This window comes from Pomacea canaliculata, linkage group LG1 (assembly GCF_003073045.1).
Source record: "Pomacea canaliculata isolate SZHN2017 linkage group LG1, ASM307304v1, whole genome shotgun sequence".
Lineage (NCBI taxonomy): Eukaryota > Metazoa > Mollusca > Gastropoda > Architaenioglossa > Ampullariidae > Pomacea > Pomacea canaliculata.
The window spans coordinates 26,047,587-26,074,424 of record NC_037590.1 but is presented as its reverse complement, the minus strand read 5'-3'; the positions used below and the strand labels follow the sequence as shown (position 1 = coordinate 26,074,424).

The window sequence follows — 26,838 nt, the reverse complement described above, 5'->3', positions numbered from 1 at the left end:
CACAACAGACTTTTTATTACTTACCCCTTTTACATTTATCCTTTTTCCTAATGCTGATTTATATTGTTGATGGTGTTATTGTATTACCTGGGAATCTTGTTTTTTATCATTTTAAAGTAATGTAACCATCTCTCCCTTGCATCCTAACAAGGAGACATAGATTGTCGCGTGGCACTTTCATGAAGGATCAATCTGCAATTAGATCAAGTTTATCTTACTACCGAGGCATTTCAAGTGAAGCATCAACCAGGCAAAAACAAGGAAATATCCAGTATCAGTAGTAACCACAACCTTGTCTTTTCGATCCTGCCTTTGAAGCTATGGATGAATCATTGTACGAGCAATCTGCACATTTATTTTCCTGACCTCTTTCAGGTGAAGAAACAGCCCTGGGTTACAAAGGAAGTTCACAACCTTTGAGACCACTGCCAAAATCCTGCCTGTTGGGAGGTCGATTGCAAGATATGGAAACCCGTGAAGGCAGTCAGGATTGAGGAGAGATGGCCTGGGGCAACATCTGAAAGGCATTTGCCTCCTCAAGACCCTCTCCAATGAGAGCCAGCAGAAAATGTTCATGATCAAACACAGTGAGGGTTACCTTCTCTCAGATGGCAAAGCTGTCCTAGCCCATTGAACATAGTACTGTAGCAAGCTTTACAACATCCTGCTGATGGCAGACCCAAACATCCTCCAGGATATATTGAAAACAGACTCAGACCCAGAAGACTTGCAGGTCCAATATGTAGAGGTCGAGCAGGCTATTCAGAGCCTGAAGGCAGGAAAGTCCCCCAATGTGGACAGTATGCCAGCTAAATTAATTAAGGTGACATAGAAGAGGTAATGAAGGCTCTTACCACATTGTGCCACATCTGGGCAACCAAGCAGTGGCCACAAGAGTGGATGCAGTCACTGTTCGTTCTCCCGCCCAGGAAAGGAAATGTGAAGTAGTGTCAGAACTATTGCATGACTGGCCAAGTAAAGTTATGCTGAAAGTAATCCAGAGAAAGAACCTCACACCAATGACAGAGGATATACTAGCTAAGGAACAGGCCAGATTCCAGGCTAGCAGGAGTACAGTTGAGCAGATCTTCAACAATGGAGTCCTTGTCTTAAGTTTTGTTTTTTTTTCTTTAACAAATTTTTGTTGTAACACCACATTGCAATTTTTTTTTTGTACATAACAATTACAGTGAGTAAAGCCCATACACACAAATATGTGCATACAAAAATTACATGATAGTAGTGACCTTAACATAGCGCAGAGAGCGCTACAGCCAGAAAATAACTGATGCTTTGTGGTATAAATGTGAATCAGTTTGAAAATAAACTCTTAGTTTTCAAAATGCTTAGAGTGTCTCATTCACTAAATGATTATCAGAGACAGTGGAAGCTTAACAGTAGCACGCAGTTATTGTGTCTTATTAAGTGTCCTCATTTTAAGTTTGTTGACATTCTCTTTAGGCATTGTCACTGAGCAACACTGAAGAATCTGTTTTCGTGCAGTGTAAGCATGCAGAGCAACATAATATTTCAAAATCATGTTTTGTTCCATTGCTGTTCTGTTGTAATGTCCTCTCTGTACATTGCTGCCTTTCACAGATGACGACTGATTTTCTGTAAAACGTTTTGCTTCATAACTTTGATTTACAATAATTTTGGGCTTCTTATTGAAGAATACATCTGCAGAGCATTTCATTTCCTGACAGGCCTATCACCTTATCCATTTATTTCTCATTGGACTTTGATGCTTTATCAGTGACTTGCAAACTTGTGCACACTAGTGCAGTAACTGGTTGTGTTGGAATAGCAATATGGTGCTAAAACAAATGCATAGTTAATGATGTCACTGTAAAATGAATCCTTACTCCCTAATTACCTCATTATAAACAAAAATAAATTGCTGGGATTAGATTTTAAAATAAAAGTTTATTTATTTTATGCTGTCAGACCTTCAGATATTTTTCGTATTATGATTTTTGCTTTTAATTCATTTGTTTTTAATCAACAGGAGCTATATGAAGCTTTAGAGAAGCAGAGACCCAAATTGTTTCGCCTGGCCAGTGATACAGATGAAAATGAAGCGGACGCTATCAGTAAGAGACTATGTCACCTACAACTATTTGCAGTGTTCTTATTATGTGTATTCTGAATGTTTTCTTACTGTACAATTGATAAAGTTCATGAAGCTAACTTAGTAAGTAAGAAACATAGCCCAGTTTTTGTATTCACATTATTCCTAGTATTGCACATATTTTTTTAATTAACAACAAAATCTATAAAAATATAGTAACAGCAGTTACATACAGAATAACATTTTGAAGAAAAACTGTTTTGTTTTTCTTCTGTTTTTAAAAAAATTAGCCAAAGAGAGTACTTGGCTTGCTGTAGATTGAAAGCAGCCCGCATGGGCCCACCTTCTCATCTTAAAAATAGATACCCAGCCACTCTTTGGCTGGTTGATTCAGTTGGACTACACCTTTGTCTTTGACTTTTCTTTTTTCTCTCACTGATCCTTCTATATTTTCCAACAAACTCCCCTTTCTCTTGCTGTCTTATCTTTATGAGCTTATAATGTCTATACTTGTCTTTCTGCTCCATGAGCCCAGCTTGTTGTGCCAGTCAGTCTTTGGATGACTGATCTGGTTCACTCCTTTCCTTTTTCTCTCAAACCAGCTCTCTTATTTATATTTTTTTCAACAATTTCTCCCTCTTTTTTCCTGTACTTTTCTATCTTTTGTCTATGCTGCTCTTTTTCTTGTCTTCTTTTTTTGCATCTTCTTTTCCGTTGGTTTCTTTACCCTGTAATCCTTCCCTTAGACTCCCTGCCATTCTATGAGGCAGGAGGAGGTAATGAGACACAACTATGCCATGCATTCCCACCTTTTACAAGATGACCTTCTCCAGTTTATCCCTGGCATTACTTGCCCTGGCATCCATAGTACAGGCCATTAATTTCTTATTGCTGGCTTTATGCTTTCCTTGTTTCTGTCCATCCCATCAATGGCTATTGTTTTCATTTTTCAAAGATTGTAGGGTTTTACCATGGAATTTAAGGTTTTTATGTTTGTGTAGATTTTTGTTTAAGGTTCTGGCTTTACAGTGGCCTTTTCGGTTGCAACACTCTTTTTAAGATATTGCTTTTCAAGTTATCCTTTTTTCTTAGGTTGGCTTGTTAACGGTGTTGTTATTGTATCACCCAGGGGTGTTTCTATCATTACTTCTCTCACCATAATATAGCCTTAGTTGCTTGTAGAGAGTAAAAATTCAAACAACCAACCTTTGTTGGGTTTTTTGGTTAGTGGTTTTATTGCATAACCTGGGAGGTTTTTGTTTGTTGTTTTCCATCCTTTTGAAGCCCCTGCGAGCCCAGCTCCTAGTGCTGAGGGTGGACAACCTCTCTCTGGATGGGTGACGGAGTGGCCTGCCTCTTTCCTCCTCGCTGTCCTTATTTCTGTCTTACAGGTCCTTTAACCTTTATCTCTTTTCATGTTTAAAAATCTCATCTCTTTTACTGCTGTTTTTCTGTTATTTCCTCTGCCTAATTGGTCATTTCCTTTTTCTCTGTTTCCCACACGGCTTCTCATGCAGGGGGTGAACACCCAACCTCTCTTTTGCTGGGTGACTAAGCTGGCCCACCCCTTTCTCTTATGCTTTTTTTTTCTCCCCTACCTCTATATAGCCCTTTCATCTATGTTCTTTGTAACACTTTGTAAAGAGTGCAGTTATCAATGTTTGCAAGCATGAGTGTTCATCTACATGTAACTACGCTTGCAGGACTTTTCTACCTTTTACACATAAAAAGGTCTGGCCAAAGTTTAACACATTTAATGTTTTGAAAGGAGGCAATGGAATGAGAGCAAAGAGAATAAAAGGTATCTACAGTCTATATAAAGTTTACAACTCCCCCAGCATTTGAGACTTAACTGTCTTGACAATCCTCTGATTGGGTAATCCGGGATAAGCAGTCAGGTGATACTGATGCGCCACCGGTACAGAGATCTGCTGAATCAATGATCACAGCATTACATCCAAGACGATGAATCATCAGCACAGATGTACTCATGGACGATAATCAGATTATCCAAAATGGGTGAATGGTTAATACAGCAGTTCACCCAAGATGATGAACTGACATCACAGAGTTATTCAAGGGAGTGGATCATCGTCACAGGCGTTGCCATGAACTTACGACTGATGGATTATATCCAAACAAATGAACTGACAATATGGAGGTGCAGCAGAGCTGATAATCAGCGAGTTATATATATATATCCAAGTGCATCCAAACAGGTTATATCCCAAGCAAATTATATCCAAAAAGAACCAAGATGGGCGATTCATTAACGCTGCTGTTCACCCAAAATGATGAATTAATATATTAAAATCAAACAACTCCACTGTGGTTCACAACTTGCAGAGCAACCCTGTTATGGTGAATTCTCCAGGGAAAAAAATTATTTCAGTGCTATCCTTCAGTACAAAAGATGTTGACTCAGGACTTCCCTTAGGTTATAAAGGTATAGCTAATATTTTGGAGGTCTGTCCTCATACACAGATTCCCACTAAATGGCTTGGAAAGCATTAGTCTGCCTAACTAAACTCCCTCCCCATGGCTTTCTGCCAATGCCACGCTAAATCCCTTGGTCACTGGGATAGTTGCTAGGCTAGTTGACTGATGCTGCTAGCATCATATAGTCCCCATGTTTGTTTTCTTTTCTCATCATGACTTTCTTTTGACATTTTTTTCTCCGTGGCCTCCTTTAGGCCCCCTGTGTTGCCTTGCAAGGTGACTCATGTTGAGGGAGGATGATATAATTTCTTTTGAAATAATTTTTCTCTGTTTTAAAAAACAAAACAACAAACCTTGAGATAGCTGTAGTTGCTGACATGGTGTGAAAGTCCAACTAACACCCTTTTGAAGTAGTAATGATCTCTAGTCATGACATAGCATTAGATGCTGGCAAAATGTTAATCTCAATCAACCAACATCTAGAGTGCAAGCAATTTTTTTTACAGCTGTTTGTTTTCCTTGTGTAAATCCTTTCCACCTTCAGACGTGGTTTTTTTCATTTTTTGAAAATGGTATAGATTTACCATTGGATTTAAGGTTTAGGTTTTATTTACAGACAATGGTTTAATGACCTGTTAAGCTACAACAGACTTTTTTCAACACATTACTTACCCTTTTATATTGTCCTTTTTTGTTTTTGTTGGTGTATATTGTTAGTGATGTTGTATTACCAGGGGGTCTTGTTTCTCCTCCTTTCACTGTCATAGAACTTTTCTCTTGCCTTGATATAACCTTAGTTGCTGGCACAGTGGAAAATTCAACAGCTTACTCTGAAAACCACACCTTCTGTGCTATTTTTCATCTTCAGCATGCTACACCGTGTGTCATTCATGCCAAGGAGCCAGAACCATTATCACTTATTCATTGCTAAAATATTAACTAATTAAATAAATTGTTTCTGTAAACTTGTTTTACCCATGTTTCAGATGAGATCCTGAAAGTTAATGATGCTGTTACAAGAGCAATGACAATGTATATGTCTCGTGTCCAAGGTGTTGGGGAAGAAGATGGAGTTGCTCATGGAACCACCAGAGGTATTTGGTTTACTTAACAATGTATGTCATGTAACTGCCACAGTTAAACCAATTTTTTTCCATTGAAATCACAAGGGAACAATGTAAGTGAAACATATATTTCATTACTTATTTAAATAAATTTAAATGTAATCCTAACCCTGGCTAATAATAATAATATAGATTGTTTCCTGATAATATAATAATATAATAATAATATAGATTGTTTCCTTTAGCTTTAACTCAGGGGTTCTCTAAAACACAACCAATCTACCAACAACCCCCCCCCACCACCACCATCACCACCACCACCACCACCACCTTCTGTTATTTTCTCCCCATGGCCCTGGCTTCTTATGCCAGATGAGAGTTGATCCACCCATTTCTCCTTTTATTTTATCTTCCTTACCCTGGGGTGGCCACAGATATTTTTAATGGGCCAGTCTCAAAATTCTAAACTATTCGGTATGCCGTAACATACCAAAAACCAAAGCCATGTGACTATACAACAAACCTAGTGAAAAAGGGGTGAAAACAAATATCCATTTTGTGTTCACTTAACAAATTTAATGTGGAAGGTGAATTTGATCATGAGCCTTTTTAAAATCTGGCTGTGTTTCCGATGTGGCAATTCGCAAAACATTCTTTTGGCAAATTCTTTTAAGTTTGGAATCGTGTCTTTAACAATTTGAAGAACTGGACGTTTTTTGGATTAAAAAAATCTTTCAGTATGTTGCACTGTAAATCAGTCAGTTCATGTTGCACATTCCCCATCCACAGTAAATGGATTTGACAATATTTTCAGCTTACTTTCCAGTTTTCTGAAATTCCCAAAGCGTTTGGAGATCCATTAGTAGTGATACTTCCCAATTTTCCCCATGGAAGTCCATACTTCCTGATGCTTCTTTTTACTTACTTTCATAGGCAAATTCTGGCCTGTTTTAGTGTCTTTTAATGACTCCATCAAAAGCAGTTCCTGGGTTATATCAAAGTCATCATAAGCACCATGGATAAAAATAAATAGCTGTGCAGTATCAGTTACATCAGAGCTTTCATCCAATGCAAGTGAATACCAAAGCGCTCGCACTTATCCACCAGCTATTCTAGCAAATCATGTTCCATGTGCTCTGTTCAGCGAGTCGCTGTTTTCCTGATAAGCTAATATTCTCAAAGTCCCTCTTGTTCTCTAGAAACACGATTTTGACCACATAAAGCATGCACTTCTTGAGGAACTCACTGTCCGCAAGCACCCTGTTCTCTTTTGTAATATTATATGCCACATTAAAACTCTTTTTTTTTAATCCGCCCGATGGGTTTTGCTCTGTTGGGTAAAAATATTTTGTTGCTTTTTATGCTGTTCAACCAATTGGTCTGACTTTACTCCCATTGCTTCTTCAGAAAGTTCATTGCAACATGCTTGATGGATTTCAGATTGTGCTCTTTGAAAACTGCAATGCCTTCTTGAAAAATTAAGCACACAGCTTTATCTCCAACATCTTTGAAAAAATATTGTGTTGTCCACTTGTTGAATTTTCAATACTCACTATCCACCAATCTTTTTTTCTTGTCACACATCATGTTCAGCTGCTACAATACTTACTTACTGCATAAAAACTGCAACCTTTTGTGCTAGCAGACACTGAGCAACTGAATTTATGATTAAGATGGGACTGTTTGCGGGAAGAGGGGGACCCAAACATGCTAAGCCAGCAACGTGTTTGATTTCTGCCGATCCGTGTCACAACATCAGTGGTTGAACTACTTTAAAACAAAATGAAAATCATGGTGTGCAGGCTTTTGCTGCCCTTTCTTTAAAGGCAGCTGCCACCATCCTCTCACGACCACATTAGACGCACCTGCAAGGCTGTTATTTGTGTACTTTGTCTGTGTTTGACTGTTAGTGTTACATGCTGCTAATTTCTAACGACAATTCATGTTTGATAAATTTCAATGTAGGTTAAAAAAAAAAACCATACTAAGGGAGGTTGGTGTGGCCCACACCATTCGACCAGCTGGTCATGTATTGCCCTAGCTTTGCTAGAAGGCTGCATCTGGAGTCAATCTGGTCTTCCTACTTGGAAGGCCAAAGTATATTCTTTAACTATTCCTGGTGCGACCTAGCTGGAAATGCCTTAAGTGGTACTGCTCGTTCACATCCTCTTGTTGGACTCCATGGTTGGTGGTGAATATTAGGAACAAACCATATTCCTTTCATTATGGCAAAAACAAACATGGGAAAACATGTATGAGAGGATGAATTTTCAGATAGTGAGGATGAGGTAAGAGAGCGCGAGAAAGCATGTTGGAGGGCCTGGCCTTGTTTTCTTGTAGTAGAGGGTACATAGCTGGCTCAGCCGCTCTTGTCCCTCTCTCCTTTTGTAATAGTAAAAGGGTTTAAGAACATTCTCCCAGCTTTTCTGCTATTAGACGTTTGTGCTTTGTACAATTCCTTATCCAGTGCGCAAATCAGACAGCAAGTGAGGCACTGCTTCAATGGGACGGAAAACAGTTCATCAACTGACCCATAAAAGTAACACCCCACATATCCCTCAACTCTTCGAAAGGGGTCATTTGTTGCCCTGACCTTACCAGGATGTCAGAGCTTGACATCAAATCAGAACTGGCATCCCAGGGGATGTCAGCAGTGCAGAGTCACCCTTCAGAAGGATGGAAAGTCAATACATACAAACTCTTTATTTCTTACTTTCCACCTGCCTAAAATACCTGACTTTATTGAGGTTGGGTATTTGAGGGTTAAACTCTTTATACCTCCACCGTTGCCTTCTTCAACTGTCAGCATTATGGTCATGGGGCTAGCTTTTGTAAGTCCCAAGCCCACTACTTTTTGCTGCGGCAGTACTGGCCATGCTCCAACTGATTATTCCTCAAGCGTCAAGTCTGCTTATTGTGACAGGTCTCACTTTGCTTCTTCCAGAGACTGCCCAAAGTGGAAGGAAGAGGCAGTGTCTCTTATGCCAGTTCTCACTGTTATGTAGTGGATGGCTCCGCAGGAGCATTTTCTATTGTAGGCTCCATTTCCTACTCGGCAGTTATTGCAAAATGACCATTAGTCTCTGTATCATTCCAGACTGTCATCTTACATCCTGTTAAGCTTGTTACCTCAATTTTAATGAAGCCACTTTGGAGACAATTCCTGGGTGGAGTCATCAAAATAGCCGATCACATGTCTTGTGGTTTACCAAAGAGTGCAGGGTGCCCCAGCATGCTCGGAATAGGGTCCAGCACCTTGCCTTCCGCCACCCCGTTCCTTAAAATATGATAAGTTTTAAATCCAGTAGAGCTGAGGCTTGTTAAATTTTTAAACAGACAAGAAAACTTGCGTGGCACGAAAACCTTGGTCATGGGGGCAGAACACAACCAACCAATCAACCTTGTGTTGTCTTTTGTTGTTAAGAATGCTATCATATCAATTGGGATCTTTGTGTTTTAACCTTTTTTTTTTATGTAACATTACTTTCTCTCACCATGACGTAGCCTTAGTTGCTTGCACAGCATAAAACTAACAAACAAGCAAACAATAAAGTCTTGTTTTTCACCATTTCAATCAAAACTTTTATCTTTTGTGGTGATATAGTCTTTGTTGCTGGCTTGGCATAAAACACAAACCAACGAACCAACCTTTGCCTTTTTAAAAAGATGACATCAGTGAATTTATCTGTCCCTGGTGTCATCAGGCGATACTTTCTGAATATCCTGGTTTTTGTTTTATCTATAATCTCTGATGTGTCATAATGTGCTAGCTGCAGGAGGCATCTTCAGTATACCTGATGAATATACACCTGTTCCATTTTTCTCTGTAAAACTCTCTCTGTCTTGCCTTGGAGCACATCCTCGCTCAACGTTTGCTTGTTTTCCACCCGTGATGTTGGTGTACTGTTAGGCATAGTTAATTAAGTTGAACCTTTTAATTAAACAGGATTGCTATCATGGTATTTTACCACTGTGACATAGCCATCAAAACTGGCATGTCATAAAATGCCATCACTCAACCACTTTTTGCATATATTGTCTGCAGTTGTGTAAACAAATTTTTTTTATAAATGTTCATGAAGTGTTCATAGAAATATTACTTCAAGGGGGTGAATGTTGTGTAAGATATGTTTATGCGACGTTGTCAATGTATAGATTTCTAAAAACCAAACCTCATTATAGCCTTTCTCTTGCTTCTTTTGCATTCACATATTATCTTACCCATTTCTTTTATTGTTGATAGCTCTTTTGTCCTTTTTATTTGAAGTTATCTGACTTTTTTTTTTTTTTTAGTTTTGCCTTCTTGTTACCTACCATTGCAACAATTGAAAAAATCTAATAATTTGCAGACACTACACTCTTGGACCTGGGATTTGAATATGCTCCCCCTTGCCAAACACAGGTTCAGAGTGTTTTGGCTTCTGGTGCTTCAGCTTTGTTGCAGAATAACTTTCAGAACCTAGGTATTGTGTGCTTGTACATTTTTCCAGTAATTTTGAAGGAAAAAGCTATGATTATATTAGTACCCTGAAGTTTATGCAAATATTTTAACTTAAGTTTATTCTTGGCATGTATTTTTATATTAATGTTTGTATATGTGCATCTGTATGTATGAAATGAAAGTGTTTGCATATTTTTTTTTTATAATTAAGACATTGAAATCAATGGTTGGTGGAGAAAATGGTAAAAGTAAATATTATTATATATGTCACATATAAACCCTTAAGATCTAGGTTGTTGAGACTGCATTTGACAGTCATTTCTAATCCTTCATAAGGCAGATAATGAAGGAATAGTTGCTGCGAGTGCTGAAGTAATCCTAGGATCCTAGCTGGACTGGGGTTCACACTGAAGTACCTAATCCATAATTATGGTCCCAAGAGAGCATCTTGGTGGTGGGTTATGTGTCCTTGGGGAAAACTAGGATCCTGGAGTTTAAAGTTATTATATCACTTGGGGTCTCAACCTTTTTATTTACCATTAACGTTTCTCGCAGTAATATGGCTTTGTTGCTGGCATGGCGCAAAACAGAAACAGTTATACCTTGCTTCATTGGATTAATATATCATATGGGAGGTTTTGTTGGTTTTTTTTGCAGTTTAAGTAAATATTTTTAATGGACCTTTTTTCACTCTGAAATGGCATTCATTGCTGTTGCAGTGTAAAACAATAAACAAGCAAGAGCTGTGCCAGTCATGCCCAAAATCCATAGTTACAGCGATCATGAAATGCTCAGTCATGATGAATCAAAAGTGTTTTCTCCCAAGTAGTGCTTAGCACCTCTCATTTTTACATATCTTCAGCTTGAAGATTACTCCGTTCTTAGATGCAGGATAGGCTACTTAAAAGTAGGATGCTTTGTCCGAGCATAGTATATGAGGCAGGCTACTTTAAAATGGCTCACCCAGTATACTTTTCTATGTCATTAGCTTTTATTAGCTAGAAAAATATACTTCTGATGTTACATATTTTAATATTTTACACATTTATTTCATCTGTCATCTCCTTTTCAGTGACAGTATCATAAATGGTAATATTAACAAGTGTATTAATGGTATTAGCAATGTTAAATCCTATCATAGCTGGTATGGCATAAAACCAGCCTAGAATCTCATGGCATTATAAGTTAAGTGAAAATTTAACACGATTATTTAAGCATAATATAATATATAGATTTATTATAAACATACTTGTAATCTATCTACAGGTTTAGATGATGCCTCAGGTTCAAGTTCTTTGCATGAGCTCAGTGACCTGTTTGGGTCACAGGTAAGTTAAAAGAATACAACTAGCTGTCTTTTTATTTTTAGATTCATTCTAGATCACTTATGTAGAGAGTGGACTTTATGTAATGATGTTATGTCTATTATTCTTGATAATGCAGTTAAGTTTCAGAGGGTATCACATTGTGTCTTGGGCTTTAATTTGCTGTTTCCTTAAACAGATTAATGTGAGAGCCTTTTATGTATTTTTTTATAATTAATTGGTAATGGTTTGCACAAAATTAACCATAAACTATCTATTTTTAATTGTGTTTCCTCTTTAGTATAGCCATTAAAAGCCAAATAATTTAATAACCAAATGATCCAGCACTTGTACAGTCCAATAACAAGTTGGGCTTTAAGATCCAGTTAGGTTTGATACAGGTTCTTCAACATCTGCCTATCATCTAATTTCAGCTATTTCCACCTGTAGTCTTCAGGTGCTATAAATCTTGCTCCTATTTGCAAATAACATGTTAAATCTGTTTCATCTACATCATTTCACAAAAACTTATAAACAACGGCCAGCGACTGGAGCAATGAATGGGATTGCTTCGAGAATATTGCAGCAAAAAATAATATGCAAGTCTTTACAGATACACCTTAGTATCATTATTAAGACTTGCCAAAATCAGGTCATAATTAAGAGTGGTCTTAATAGGTAAGTCTCGCCAAGAGTTTGCATGTCTTTTTCTCATCATGCCGTTCTTGTGACAGATAAGCTAGCCATATTAAAGCCCTTATTTGATGATAATCTTAAAAATGTTCCTTCTCCTTTTAAAAGAATTTAAGAACTCTACAAGGTAACCATATTTTCCTCAATTTTTTATCATTTATCTCTGTAAGAGTTCTTCCTGGTTTTTTATTATTGAATGTTCTGGATATTTTTTTCACCTTCATTTAGTGTTGGGAAGTTCTTAATTCCCAGATATTTTAGTTAAAACTCAAATAACTGAGACTCCCTATGGTACCCACTCCTTGCAGTTGACATAAACATTATGAGTTACACAGAAAAACAACTAGTTCACAAGAACAAAGTGCAGCAACTGCAGAATCTCCACATATCAAACCCGTCTGTTTGCCAAGAAGAGTGTGTAGTTTTGTTTTAACGAAATTATATTAACTATTGCTATGTAATCTTGTTTGTCCACCAGGCCATTGGAGCACCAGGTGCTGCATCCGTCATTCCCCAGGATCTAAGGATGGGAGGTACAGGAATACAAGTGCCGTTGACAGGGATATCGTCATATACCTTACAGCAATCAGGTTCTGCTGTCACTCGACAATCAACAGTTCAGCAACAGGAAGACCATTTTATAACAAAAGATTTTTCTCCTTTCACCATATTTCCAGGTCAGGTGTCAAGCTTAGTCAAAATGGTATTAACTAAAGAAGTGACATTTGAATGAAGAATTCTGGAGAAGTTGTGTCAGAAGTTATAAGTGAAGTTGGAGAAAAGAATGCTATAAAGATCATTGGGTTTAAAAAAAGCAAACTTAAAACACGATGCTCCAAAATCTTTCTTTTGTAATCCAAAAATCTTGCTTGTTGGACTTAATATTTTTTATTTCTACAATCATGAAGTGGACTATTTTTCCCATGTTTTCTTTAATACTTCTCCAAAATCAAACCATATTTTCTCCTAAATTTTGATATTAGCAAACAAAGTGCTCCAAAATTATAAGCATCTTTTTTTCTTTGTAAGATCATCACATGGTATATAGTCAAGACTTCAGACTTATTAACTCATTCAATACAAACAAAATTGACGCAGCTGAGCTGTAGCTGTGAAGGCATTCACATCTATGTATAGGAAGAGTTAAGCTTAGAAGTAACTTGCCAACAGTAGGTCTGGCTTTTCTGTGCTGGGGTGAACACCCAGCCTCTCTCTGGCTATGGGACTGAGCTGGCGCATGTCTACTATTCTTTTTTGTCTCTTACCTGTCGTTTCACTTATACATTTTTGCTACAAACGTTGCCCTATTTATCCTACAGATTTATCTTTCTTATCTTTTGTCTATACTGGTCTTTCTCCTGTCCTTTTCCCATCACACTTTCTTTCCCATTGGTCTCTTTTAGGCCTCCTTTAGGCCCCCTGTATTTGCTGTGCTTGGCAACCTGGGAGTTTGAGCTCCCTGATGGGTTGTACCCCATCATACCAACACACCTCTTTGGCCCAAACTTCTCCTAATTGATGTGGCCCACACCAATCAATTGGCTGGTCATGAAATTCCCTAATTTTGCTAGAAGGCTATGACTGAGGTCAATCTGGTCTCCATCTCTGAAGAGCCCCCATGGGCCTGGCTTCTCGTGCCGGGGGTGAACACCCAACTTCTCTCTGGCTGGGTGACTAAGCTGGCCCACCCCTTTTTGTTATACTTTTTCTTTCTTACCTGGCCCTTTCATCTATATTTTTTTCTAAACAAACATCTCCCTGTTGCACTTAAGTTTCATGTTTCCTATCTTCTGTCTTCAGTGGTCTCTCTCCTGCCTTCTTTCTCTCATCATGCCTTTCTTTTGACAGAGTTTCTCTCTATGGCCTCCTTTAGGCCCCCTGCATTTGCCGTGCAGGGCAACCTGTGTCGGAGGAGGATGGGATCCTGGAGGTTGAGGTCCCTGATGGGTTACAGCCCATCATACCAACACACCTCTTTAGCTGGACTTCTCCTATGCGGGGATGGATGGGATGAGCGATAAACATTACCTTTCCCATCCCACCATCCCCTGCCTTCTCCTTCTACTTTTGTGAGGTGGTCAGCATCTTTTCTGCACAGATAAATATGTTAACAATCCTTTAGTGGAACTGTTGAGGGATCCAAACCAACTTTAAAGAACTCTTAATGCCTAACATCTCGTTTCTCTCCTGATATTATAGCACTACAGGAGACTCTTCTCCTACCTTCTACCATCTTTTCCTTAAAGGTTTTCGAGTTTTACGTCAGGATTCTCAGACTGAAGTCCCTTCAGGTAGGACTGCTCTTCTCATTCGCTCCCACCTTTTGTTTAGCGAGATACCACTTTTCACTCCTTTTCAAACTGTTGTAGCCCAGGTTATCCTAGACAAGACTGTCACTTTTTGCTGTGTCTATCGTCCTCTCCTGCTTGGATATCCCGACAGGACCTTGATGGTTTTTTAACCCAACTTCCTGCTCCCATTCTTCTTTTGCTGGACTTTAATGGGAACCACCCCTTGTGGAGCAGGGCCTCGACTGACATCAGGGAAGAGTTGTTGGGATCTTTTTTTATGGAAAGTGATCTCTTTTTTTTTGAACGACTTTAATACCTTTTGTTGACCATACAGTAGCACAATGTCAGGAGTTGATTTTTCAGTGTTCAGCCCAGCACTGATATTAGATTTTAAGTAGACTGTACATGATGACCTGTGCGACAGCAATCACTTTCCTATAATTTTACAATTTTGAACTACTCTGGAGTAGGGCAATAATTTTTATAATGGCAGGTGGAATCTGACTAAGGCAGATTGGCCTATCTTTCACACTCTGTTTCACCTACCTCTTCCGTAGTTCTAGTTTTAATTTTGAGGTAAAGGACGTTGGCAACGATTCCATGTTACATCCTCCTAAGCAATTTTTTTTATATAGCGTCTTTGTTTTCCTTGTTTAAGTCTGCCCCATCAGCAGATATTTTTTAAGAAGGATTGGGCTCTATTTTAAGATTTAAGTTTTTTTATGTTTTGTTTTTTGATTTTTGATTTTTTGGGGGGTTTGATTTGTTGCTGGCCTTTTCGGCCACAACCTTTTTTTTTACACTTTGCTCACCTTTTTACGTTATTCTTGTTTCTTGTATTGGCTTTTATTGACTAAGATTCTGTGATTATATCACCTGGCGAACTTGCCCCTAAACTTTTAAAAATAAGTTTATGTTATGTCACCATGGTATAGGCTTAGTTGCTGGTGTTGCATAAAACACACCCAACCAACCTGTATGGTCTGTGAATGATGCCATAAATATCAATTTGAAGTTTTTAAAGAACAGAAGGAATAATAATCGTGTATTTGTATACACTTTCTATGCTAAGTTTCAAGAAATGTATTTGTGAATTGAAAAAATTATTTCTCTATTGTGAATTTTCATTTCTGTCAGAATATTCAATATGGAACCTTGCCATTTCTCAGGATATAAAGCTTATTAATGAATTGTTACAATAAAGTATTATGCTCTTTCCCTGGTTGCAGCGAGAACAGGGGGTAATTGGGGAACGTGTCTTGAATATTGATTACATTGCCTTGTTGAAAAGGTCTTGCATGTTTTAAGACTTTTTACATAGGATGAGTCATTGTCCTGTCACAAAAGTTGACATCAACTGATATTACAATATTTTTCACTGAAAGAGGACTAGCTCTTAAATGTTAAAACATGAAAGCAAATGTTAATTGACAGTGTTCATGTTAACTTTTAAATTGTTTAACTTACAGGAACTTCATTTACATCAAACACATCAGCAGCACAGTGCAGAGTATCACTTACCACAACAGCAAATGTATCACCAATGGCTGATTTGGATCCACTGGGCAAAGCATATTTGGAGAAAAAATACTCAAAAGATTTGATTTCTTCTGCTACAGGGTAGGCTGTGCACATTGTGCATATTTAATAGGCTGGTTCTGTCTGTACTGTTAAAGAGAACTGCACTTTTTAAAGAACTCATTTGTTGCATGCATTTCAGTATTGGTCTAATATTGGTGTTTTACTTATTTTACTTTTATTTACTTTGTTGCAATATTAGCCCAAGATTGGGAGCAAAAACTGCCCCAAGATCTTTCCAGTATTGACCAGATGCTACTCTTTTCTTTTTTGTGGCCTTTAACTTGACATATCCAATCATTACAATACAACCTTATTAATCCACAAGGGCAGTTACAGCTAAGCCTTGAGGAGAACCCGTACAGGTGACAACAATGTCTGAAAGAAGACTGTTGATGGAGACTCTTTGCTGCTTCTCCAGGATCTAGAGAGTTGTGGGATAGCTGGAAGTCTACAACTAGACTATTCTAACAAGTGAGGTTGCACTGTGTTAAAAGCAGAAGAGAAACTAGCAAAGAGAGGCCTTGCTGGCACAAGCTTTAGGTTTCTCCATACGTTTGAAGACTGTTGAGCATAAACAGCTTATCATCTATACATCTTCTAGCTCTATTGGCAAACTTTATGAGTGGCACATTTATTGGTACAAATAGAGGATATATGATTGTTTTTCTGTGCAATGCTTTGTAAAAACTATAAGGGCACAAATCAATGTGAAGAATTTTGCAGGTTTAGAATAAATTTATATGCCATGGTTTTCTGTGGGTAAAATGTGGAAAGTATGAGGTAGCAAATTATTATTCATTCATTAGGGGAAAGAAGACCAGCCAAGTGCATGTGGTAGTACAGTAACACTTCTTTATTAAGACCTTCACGATTATGACCCCCTCTTAGTTACGACCCAAAATTTTTTGCTATAATAGTGTCGTCTCTATTATGACTACCTCCCCAACCTGATTTACGACAGTTTGAGCTCTATTATGACCTTTTGCAGAAGATGCGCGGTGACAAAAATGTCTTATTTTTTTCACAAGTACAGGACACTTAGTTGTGCTTTGTTACAATCTTTTGCTGACATTACTTGATCATAAAAAAATATATAATTCTTGTAACTGTTTTTTATTGCAACATATTTTTAGAAATCCCATCTTTAAAAAAAAGAAAATTTTAGAAAGCTTTGTCTACCATGATACACATTGATCTGTTGTTCCAAAGATCTGTAGAGTTAGTTCCCATACAAGTCTTTAAGTGCAAGTATGGCAGAATCCAAAAACAGTACCAGTCAAAAGAGAAAATGACAAAGAATAGCACTAACTCTCCAAGAAAGAGTAAAATTGATTAAAAGGAGTGATGAAGTGATGCCACAATCGCAAATGCACATTCTTTGGTGTGGGGGAAACTGAAATTCAAAATAAAATCAAGGGGAAAGGGACAAATCGGGAAAGAAGGCATGGTGGTGAAAGTGGAAACGGGAAATAATTGGAAAACAAGTTTGGAAGTGGTTTTGTGAGGTGAAGTAGAGGGAAATCCCATACATGGGAAAAGGCTTTTTATCTGTTAGTGGATGGAGGATTTGACGATTTCCAATCTTCAAACGACTTGCTTGAAAAATGGATGAAACATCACTGCCTATTCCCCAGTCATGCCAAAGTGGTGATAAAGGGGAGGTTGGCCAGATCACCATTGGCAATTGGCTTCGTTATTTTGTGTGAAAGTTATGCCTCTGAGAATGTATTTAACACTGATGAAACTGGACTTTTTGTATAGAGCAGTTCCATCCAATTCAATAGCAATATAAGGCAAAGATGCAATGTTTCAGTCAGCAAGAGTCTAACCAAAGGGCAAAGGAATCTCATACACAAACTTTTCATTGATGAATCAACTTAATCATGTCTATAGGACTAGTTACAGCAACTAAGTAAAACATACTTTTATTTGCCTACTGTCAAACTTTCATGCATGATTTATATACATTAGAAGAAAAACAGAACATGAAAGTTCATCAATAGCATGTGTAGCATTGGCTTCTGGATGGATGCAGATGGCAGTGAACATTATGGAAGAAACCCCTTGCCATTAACTAAGTCGTGACCAGTTCTACGATTAGGAGAACTAGACAGTCACCTAGGGTGCAGTCATGGAAGGGGGCACAAAAATGGCATGCTATTTTTTTTTTTTAAGATGAGTAATGTTAGGGAAAATATTAATTTCATAGAATGACTATAGCAGGACACATTTCCTCTGCATGTAGGTTGACCTTCACACTAGTTTTTAAGTACGAGTATTACAGGAAAATCCCATTATTCAAGGGTGCATTTGCAACGACCAGCTATCCAGCAAGAAAGTAAAGGGCAAAGGTGGGACTTAGTAAAGGCAGGAGAGGGGTGGCATTAGTGGATGGGGAAAGATCTAGTGGCGCAGTCAGGGATGCACAGAAATTGCCTGCTGTTTTGAGGGGAGGGGGTGGTTTAAAATGATGAAAAACGCTAGGGAAAAATATCATTTTTGTAAAATGACATTTGCAGGACACCTTTCCTCTGCTTGTAGGTTTACTTCACCAAATGAGTTTCTCAGTTTATGTATTACAGGAAAATCCCATTATTCGAGGGCACATTTGAAGTGACCAGCTAACCAGCAGGAAAGTAGAGGGTGGATAGTTAGAGGGGGAGTGGGGGATTTTCCAAGTCCAACAAGTTCCAATTCATCGTTTGTGACTTTTGCCACATTGCCACTCGGGGTTTCAGTTTCTCATGCCCGGGTTGAACACCCAGACTCTCTTTGGGTGGGTGACTAAGCTGGCCCACCCCTCTGTCTTAAGCTATTCTTTTTTTCTCCTCACTGGCCCTTTCACCTATACTCTTTTCCAACCAACCTATCTGTCACGTGACAGTTTTACTTTTCCTATTTTCTCTCTGAACTTGTCTTTCTCTTGTCTTCTTGTTTCCCATCATGCCTTTCTTTTAATGTAGCTCTTTTCTCTGCGACCTCCTTGAGACCCCCTGCATTTGCTGTGCAGGGCAACCCATGTTGGAGGAGGATGGGATCCTGGAGGTTGAGGTCCCTGGTGGATTGCAGCTGATCATACCAACTTACCTCTTTGGCTCGGACTTCTCCTTAATGGGAGGTTGATGTGGATCACACAAATCAACTGGCTGATTGTGTATTGCCCTAACTTTGCTGGAAGGCTGCGGCTGGGGTCAATCTGGTCTTGATATTCAGAAGGCCAGAGTATATTCCTTATGTATACCTCGTGCGACCCTGCTGGAAATGTCCAAAGTGGTACTGTTTGGTCATATCCCCTTGTTGGATGCCATGGTGGGTGGGGAACATAAGGAATGAACCATATTCTTTTCATTATGGCAAAAACAAAATCTAACCTGAGGAAACATATACCAGAGGATGAATCTTCTGATAGTGAGGATGAGGTGTAAGAGAGTGAGAGAAAGAATGTTGAGGGTGCCTTGATCCATTTTCTTGAAGTAGAGCAAGCAGAGCCAGCCCATTCACTCTCGTCCCTGTCTCCTTTTGCAATAACAAAAGAGTTTAAGATTATTTCTTCCAACTTTTCCACTTTTATGTAAATGTATAACATCTGCACTCATCCAGCACGCAAATCAGAAGGCATGTAAAGTACTGTGCCGATGGAACGGAAAACAATTCATTGACTGACACATAAAAGTAACACTGCACCGATCCCTCAACTCTTCAAAGAGGTCATTCATTGTTTTAACCTTTGTTGGGACGTCAGAGCTTGACGTCAAGTCAGAATTCCTAAGCAAGGGTTTCAAAATAGCTGACCACGTGTTCCATGGTTTACTGAGGAGTGCAGGGCCCAGCAAAGTCTTGCCTTCCGTCACCCCACTCCTGAAAATGTAATAAATTTTAAACAGTACATCAGGCTTATTTTAGTTTTAAACAAGCAACGAAACGTGTGGCAGAGATGTGTGTCCTCATTATCCTCCCGCACCACTTCCCAAGCGATGTGGTTGGCCATGTGGAAGATAAAGGTAAGGTTTCAGGCTGGCTCAATAGGCCACCTGCAATTGGAGACTCTGTCCTCACAGAGGCACGAGATGTTGCTAATTCCTTGTTATCCACCATTGCTCAAAAGTCCTCCTCTTCTCACTACTCTCCAGATTTCCAGCGCCTGAAGTCTGTTGAGGAATCTTCTGGCTGTGACTATTCTCTGATAACTTCAAAAAGTTCAATCTACCCTTCTCTCTCTCTATCTCTGAACTGCAGCAGGCCCTTCAGAAGTGCAAGGAGTCTGCACCGGGTCTAGACAATATTTCTTACCAACTGCTGATTCATTTTCCACAGGACTTCCTCCTTCTTCTAGACATCTTTAACTTTATTTGGGTGTCTAGCTGTTTCCCTCCCTCATGGACAATTGTGGTGCCCATCAAAAAACCAGGTAAAGATCCTTCTGATCCCAACTCTTACTATCCAATTGCTCTCACTAGTTGTCTATGCAAAACCTTAGAATGCATGGTAAATGTCCGGCTCACCTGGCAGCAGCGCCCTGCGTACGACACTACCTGGCAGCAATGTATTCTGTTGGACCTTCATGCCCTCAGCTTCTGGGGATGTGTGCCGCTCTTGATCAAATATTTTCTTTCACACCACCTTATTTAGGCTAGGTTCATTTAGGGCAGTGGTTCTTAACCGGGGTTCGACCGAACCCTAGGGGTTCGGTGAGTCGGTCTCAGGGGTTCAGCGGAGCCTCCGCCACGGAGGTCAAGACACACCCGCAATTCTTGATGACACTAAAGAAGGGTTCGGTGAATGTGCATATGAAACTTGTGGGTTCGGTACCTCAAACAAGGTTAAGAACCACTGATTTAGGGTCTATCCTGTCTGATCCTCAGGAACAGGGAATGGGTGTCCTGCGGGGCAGCATTCTTTCACCAACTCTTTTCAACATAAAAAAAATTCAACCTTGAAATCTGTTTGCCAGGTTATATGTAGATTATATGTAGATGACTTTATATGTAGATTATATTAGATGTAGATGACTTTGCTCTCTTCATTCAAGGCTGATTCCTACTATGCCTCAAACGCTGGCTCCTTCTGTGCGTAAGCAGTGTGCACATGTGGGTGACAGAAAAGGGCTTCACATTTTCTTCTATGAAGTCAGTATGCATCCACTTTTGTAAACTGTGAGGCATGGTTCCAAACACATATATTTCATATATTTCTGTCAGTGGCATGATGCTCAAAGTGGTCCATGAAGTAAAATGGGGTCATCTTCGAAAGTAAACTATCTTTTCTTCCTCATATCTGATCTCTACACCTTTTATTTCAGAAAGCCTTAGACATTCTTTGAGTAGTTGGCCATATCACCTAGGGGGGAGGGCAAACTGCATGGTCCTGCTTCGTCTGTTTCATGCCCTGGTCTGCTCCAAGCATAAGCTGGTGAGCCCCCATTTTATCTCCGTTGTCTGGAACTAATGCTATGCTATATCTGTCTCTTGAAAACTCATCCTGGAAATCCTGCTTACCGTGTTGTTTTAGGACCACAACATGTTGCTCTGTATTCCATTTGTACCAAGGAGTAAAAACCATTATCACTCCATGTTGGGTACAGACTTCTTCAGCCCGACTTGCGGGAGGCTGCTCTATCTTCTGTGCAGAACTTTATGCCGTCTTGCTTGCCTTGCAACACATTCACCACTCTTCTGAGCACAACATTTTGATTATTTCAGACTCCCTCTCTGCTGTCCAAGCCTTTCTTTACAATTATTTTGACAACCATTTCGGGGTTCAACTTCCAAAAATTAATGTGGCACTCATTCAATGCAACAAGGACATTGTCTTCAAAGATCTCGGCTCCTGGCCATGCTGATATCCAGGCAATGTTTGATCGGACCAGGCCGCCAAGGATGCATGTCAGTCTCCTGGCAAATTCGCTCACTGGTGTTGGCTTTTCTTGATTAAGATTTTGTGGTTATATGACTTGGGGGATTGGCCTCTAAACTTTTAAGGCAAGATTACTTTATGTTGCTGTGATATAGCATTAGTTGCTGGCACAGCGTAACACACAACCAAACTTGCCTTTCTTTGGACAGTAAGAAGCCAGCATTTTATAATTATGCAAAACAAAGGATGTAGTATTTTTCTCTCTTTAGTTTCTGTAACAGCACATGGAATCTGTTTTCTGGTTTTATGAATGGTCCCCACCAAAGTAAGCTTCTTAGCAAGAAGTTTCTCTCCCAGCCTAAAGCTAGTGAAGAAGTCATCACTCATCACATTTCATTCACTATTTTTTATCCCAGAGATCATGTCCAACACAATTCAAAGCCTTAAGATGTTGTTCTGTCACAGTAGACCCATATTTTCACACCCTGGCTTGCTGGGAATGTATTGTTTGAAAGGACATCTGCCCCTACAGATGACTAATTGTTCATCAGCAGTCACATTTCTGCTTGTGTTTGTAATAATAATCTTTCAAGCTATCTACTGAAACATCAAATATTTCAGATATTGGTGATAGCTTTTTATCCGGTCGCCTTCAGCAGCAGCGTCAAATCAAAGCACCTTTCTCAATTGCACAAAGTTAGCTTTGGGCATTGCTTTTGGAAAAATATCTCTCCTATGATTCTTGCTCCACAACTGTTCTATCTGTTCATCCTGAGCTTTATAGACACCAGCCAAAATCAGTACACTCATAAAAGCCCTCAGATTGATTGTTAGTTATCTTTTTTTTCAGTTTTCATCATAAACTAGTTTGCCTTCCTTTCTCCATTTTATATGATGGCACAAATGCTCTTTTGTCATGAAGAATAGAATGAGGAAGCGTTTGTGTCCATGTTCCTTTTGATATATTGTGTTGGCCCTGAAGCTTTTCGAACAATTTTGAATTTTGACTTTTGCCCAACTTGTCTTCTAATTGTATTTTTGTCCCAGGTAATTTTGCCATCCTTTGATTGTGAAGTGCCATCATTTGCACTGTCACTCTGGCTGCCTGTCTGATTTTTATCTTCCCTTCCCGAAACTTCATCCAGTTAATCATCTGTAGCAACTTTTGTAGGGTCCGTCGCTATGCAAGGTATTTTCTCGACTGAAGAAAGAGGGGAAATGTTCACCAAAATAGGTTCTAAAGGGATGCTTTGGGTAAGAGATAAGAATTACTGTTAGGTCAGGCACACACAGAAAAGGCAAGGGGAAAAATTTGGATGATGCAATGATTATTTTGTGGAATTCATCCATATATAGCATTTATACCTGGGATTCCATACGGACCCACCGGTGGTTAATGATAGAATTTTAATTTGTGCTACAATTTTGCATATATTTAAAAATTAATTTTATCCACGGTGAGTCCACCACTAAAATGTAAGGGGTCTAGAAATTTCAAAATTTTAAGATAAATGGTTTGCGTTTTATAAATAAGAAAACATTGGTTGGGGTCTGTATGGACCCAGCAGCCGTTAGAGGGTTAAGTATGCCAAAAGATCATATTAAATAGCTGAACAAAAAAGGAAAGTGTGAATCACTGACATGACATTTTACATTTAACTCCTTTGAACTTGTAGCCTAAAGTATTATAATGAAACCATTTAAATAAAAAGGATAATTAAAACTTTATTTTGGTGATCAAGAATGTGGCATTTTTAGTGGTGCTATGGAGTGCAGAGCTGCCAAAAGCCAGCCTGGGTCCCAGGGCAGATGACCGTTCTGGCCCCCTTGCATTAATTATAATCTTTTGTTATTTTTGCAGTATGTAACAGTACAAGTTATAATTTGACTGGCAGATCTCTGTATATGCTTAGTAACGTAGCAAACAATAGGAAAAGGGCACATTACTAAGATGAACATTTTAGAGTATACATGTGAATGGTCAGTAAATGAGAGAAAATAACATTAAAAAAGGATAAAACTTGTTGCACCCCTTTTATAGGCAAAATCCCCAGAGTATAGAGAGACCTGACATTACCAGTGGACATAATTTAACAGATTAAAGAAGCGAAGATGAAAGACAATACAGGAGGTCTTTCTCCTACCAAGCCCCATCAACTTGGAATGGATTACCTTCGTCACTCTGATTCTCTTTCCAGCTTCAAGTCCAAACTTAAGACACATCTTTTCAGAACGACTTCTCTGTGACCCTGTCGTGACCCTGAGCATGCATGATGTGTGTATTTACTTGTGTTTGTGTAGCATCTGTATTAGGAGTGAGCATGTCTGTTCAGGGCTTCTGCTAAGGCTAAATTCTTTGGGGTCCCAGGGACCCCTTCTTCAGATTTTTAAGGGGTCCCTGTTCTTCGCCCAAATTTGAATGGGACCCCATTGACGAAAATTGAAGGGGTCCTCCGAACTTTTAATGCGTACTGTATGCAATTTTTTGCGTAAGCAGAAGCCCTGCTGTTATATGCGAATACGGGTGCATGGTTGTTTATGATCTAGGCTATATATGATTTATGTAAAGCCATCTAAGTAAAAAATTTTTAAAGGTGCTATATAAATAATTATTATATATGTATATAATGTAAACTTTTGTACTTATATATACATATATCTGTACCTATATAAATGTCATTGCTCATGCACATTGCACATACACTTTAAACAAAAAATGTGTTTGTCATGTTTCACTGACTGCGATCTATTATTTTACCCACAGAACACCAGCAAAGTTGTCCCTAAACCAGATGGGTGCTAGCAACAAGGCGGACATGCCCACATCATTGTCACTTACTTCTCTGTCACAAAGACCGATGCCTTTGTTTGATCCTGGCTGCGTACCAACAACTATTCCAATTATTTCTTCACCTAGTATTGTATCAGTCCCTAATTCAAGCAGGAATAATGCAGCAGAGACATCTGGTGGCCATTTAGATGATCCTGTCTTTTCAGCTATGGTTAGTGCTCGCCCTGGTCCTGTTTCATCAACAGTGGAGTTGCTTCCTTTGACTGACATGTTTGTTCCTCTTGAAAGTATCACACCTGGTAAGATTCCACTTTGGTACTTGTTAAGCTCTTGTATTGAGGCCATTAAAGTTAACACCAAACATCTCCTGCTTAATAGCTATTTATTTTTTTATCAGTAACTGGTATGTAAAGTTTCTATTTTATGTGAGCCTATATTTATGTAAAATTTGTGTTAAGGTTTGTAAAGCCATAAGATCATTTTAAAATTCAGACCATGACTCATACTACACAGTCAATTACTATGTATTCTCATGAAAATAACATGTAAGTCACAAAGTTGGTGATGATTTTTGACTGGCAGCTTTTGTCATTGGTTGTATACTTGGCCCTGGCTGAGGTCAAATCAACTTATTCATGAATAGCTGAATGGACTTGGTCAGATTGGTAAATGGCTGAGTCAGCTAGTCCCTGGCATGATAATGAAACCATTCCTGCTTATTATGACTCTTATAGGTTCTTGCTGATCAGTCACAGATTGAAAAACAATAAAGTGATCATTATTATTTCAAGTTGGTCGCAGTATTTCAAGCCTTGTTTGCCAATAAAATTTGTAACTAAGCAGTGCTGATAGTTTTTACTACAATCCCATAACAAGTGAAACAAGTCTTAATTGTTTTCATTATGATAATTGCCAGCATACTTTTGACATTGTCATAAAATCTTACAGGAGAGTAGGTCATCGCGCTTTTTTAAATGGCATTTTTGTTACTGATTGTGCTGATTTTTTCATTATCATTCATCTAATCCTTAACAATCTTAATACATCTTATTTTTTCTTAAAATAATGCATGCACAATTATGTTTCCTTTTGATAATGTTGATGAATGTCATCATGTTAGAGAATCATGGATTCTAAGTGGTTTAGAGAACAGTCTTTTGTGGAAAGAGGTGCTACAGTAGTTCAGTTCAGCATAGTGCAGCATACTTGTCCAAATGACCAGTAAAGCATTTAGACTTCATAAGATACACCTCAAATTTTAAAACATCACTGAAGGTATGCTATGGGATCCTATGGGGCTATATTAATTTAAGAAGCAAGGGTAAGTTGTTGCTCAAGGGCAACAGGGGGAAATCAAGGGCAAAAGTCTTGTCTCCAAGCTGTATCCAAACTCTAGATGATGTTGTGCCCTTGGGACAATGTTATCAAGCATTGGCAAAGATGCCTTGGGCTAAATTAACATAGCAATATATGTAAGGTCTTTGTAATTAGGAAGACAAGTCACTCATTTTGCTACAGGGCAACAGTTCACTCCTACCAGAAGTTTCTTTATAGGTATAGGAAAAAAAGAATGAGAAAAAGAGCAATTTTATGAATGCATCAGTGTTTAAATTATTTGTATTTTTGTTTCTGTGTTTTTCTTTTGAAATCATCATGACAATGCATGATAACTTGAAGTCACAAGTAAAGGAAACTTGTATATTATCCATGTATTTTTATTTTCCAGCCATGTCTTTGTTGTGAATGTTCTGCTTATTATATTCAGAGACTGCCATATTTGCATCATGTTTTTTGGATGCAAATGTTGTACTTCATTTTATTCTGACACCATTCTAAACCTACAAAGCACTGTTTCTTCCATTTAAAGATCATTAACAGCAAACATCACATTTTTACTATGGTGAGTCATGGCTGTGACCATTATTATATTTTCTATTTGCATAATTTGCCAAGAGCCTTGAGGCCCGTAAATGGAATTCATCAACATAAAGCCTGTGATCAATTTACTTGCAGCAGAGGATTTGCCTCCAGTTACAGTGTATGACAAGAATGGTCTCAAATCCATGATCCACTTCAGTACAAACCAACCACGAGCTGATGTTCTTGTGATGGTGTTGTCATCAATCAGCACAAACACTAAGTCCATCACAAATTTTCTGTTTCAAGCTGCAGTGCCTAAGGTAAGGCACTATCTAAATTTTACAAAAATAGGTGAGATGAGTGACTGTTTCCTCTGATGCCTGATTTAACACATTGGCAATGTTGCACATCCATGCTTTGTGGAACCTGCATTCCAGCTGCAGTGTTCTG

The 26,838-nt window shown here is 38.6% G+C and overlaps 1 protein-coding gene across 4 annotated transcripts in view; it reads left to right on the top strand.

Annotated features, from left to right (window-relative positions):
- LOC112556439 (ADP-ribosylation factor-binding protein GGA1-like) overlaps window positions 1–26,838 on the top strand; it is a 71,638-nt gene that overhangs the window by 31,500 nt on the left and 13,300 nt on the right. For 3 of the 4 annotated variants that reach the window (XM_025225470.1, XM_025225453.1, XM_025225478.1), the window contains 8 exons: window positions 2,009–2,093; window positions 5,497–5,604; window positions 9,924–10,037; window positions 11,282–11,343; window positions 12,488–12,689; window positions 15,773–15,923; window positions 24,502–24,827; window positions 26,542–26,708. In XM_025225470.1, the coding sequence (XP_025081255.1) occupies window positions 2,009–2,093; window positions 5,497–5,604; window positions 9,924–10,037; window positions 11,282–11,343; window positions 12,488–12,689; window positions 15,773–15,923; window positions 24,502–24,827; window positions 26,542–26,708 (1,215 nt within the window). The remainder of the gene's footprint in view (window positions 1–2,008; window positions 2,094–5,496; window positions 5,605–9,923; window positions 10,038–11,281; window positions 11,344–12,487; window positions 12,690–15,772; window positions 15,924–24,501; window positions 24,828–26,541; window positions 26,709–26,838) is intronic. The other variant, XM_025225462.1, reaches the window with a different exon arrangement.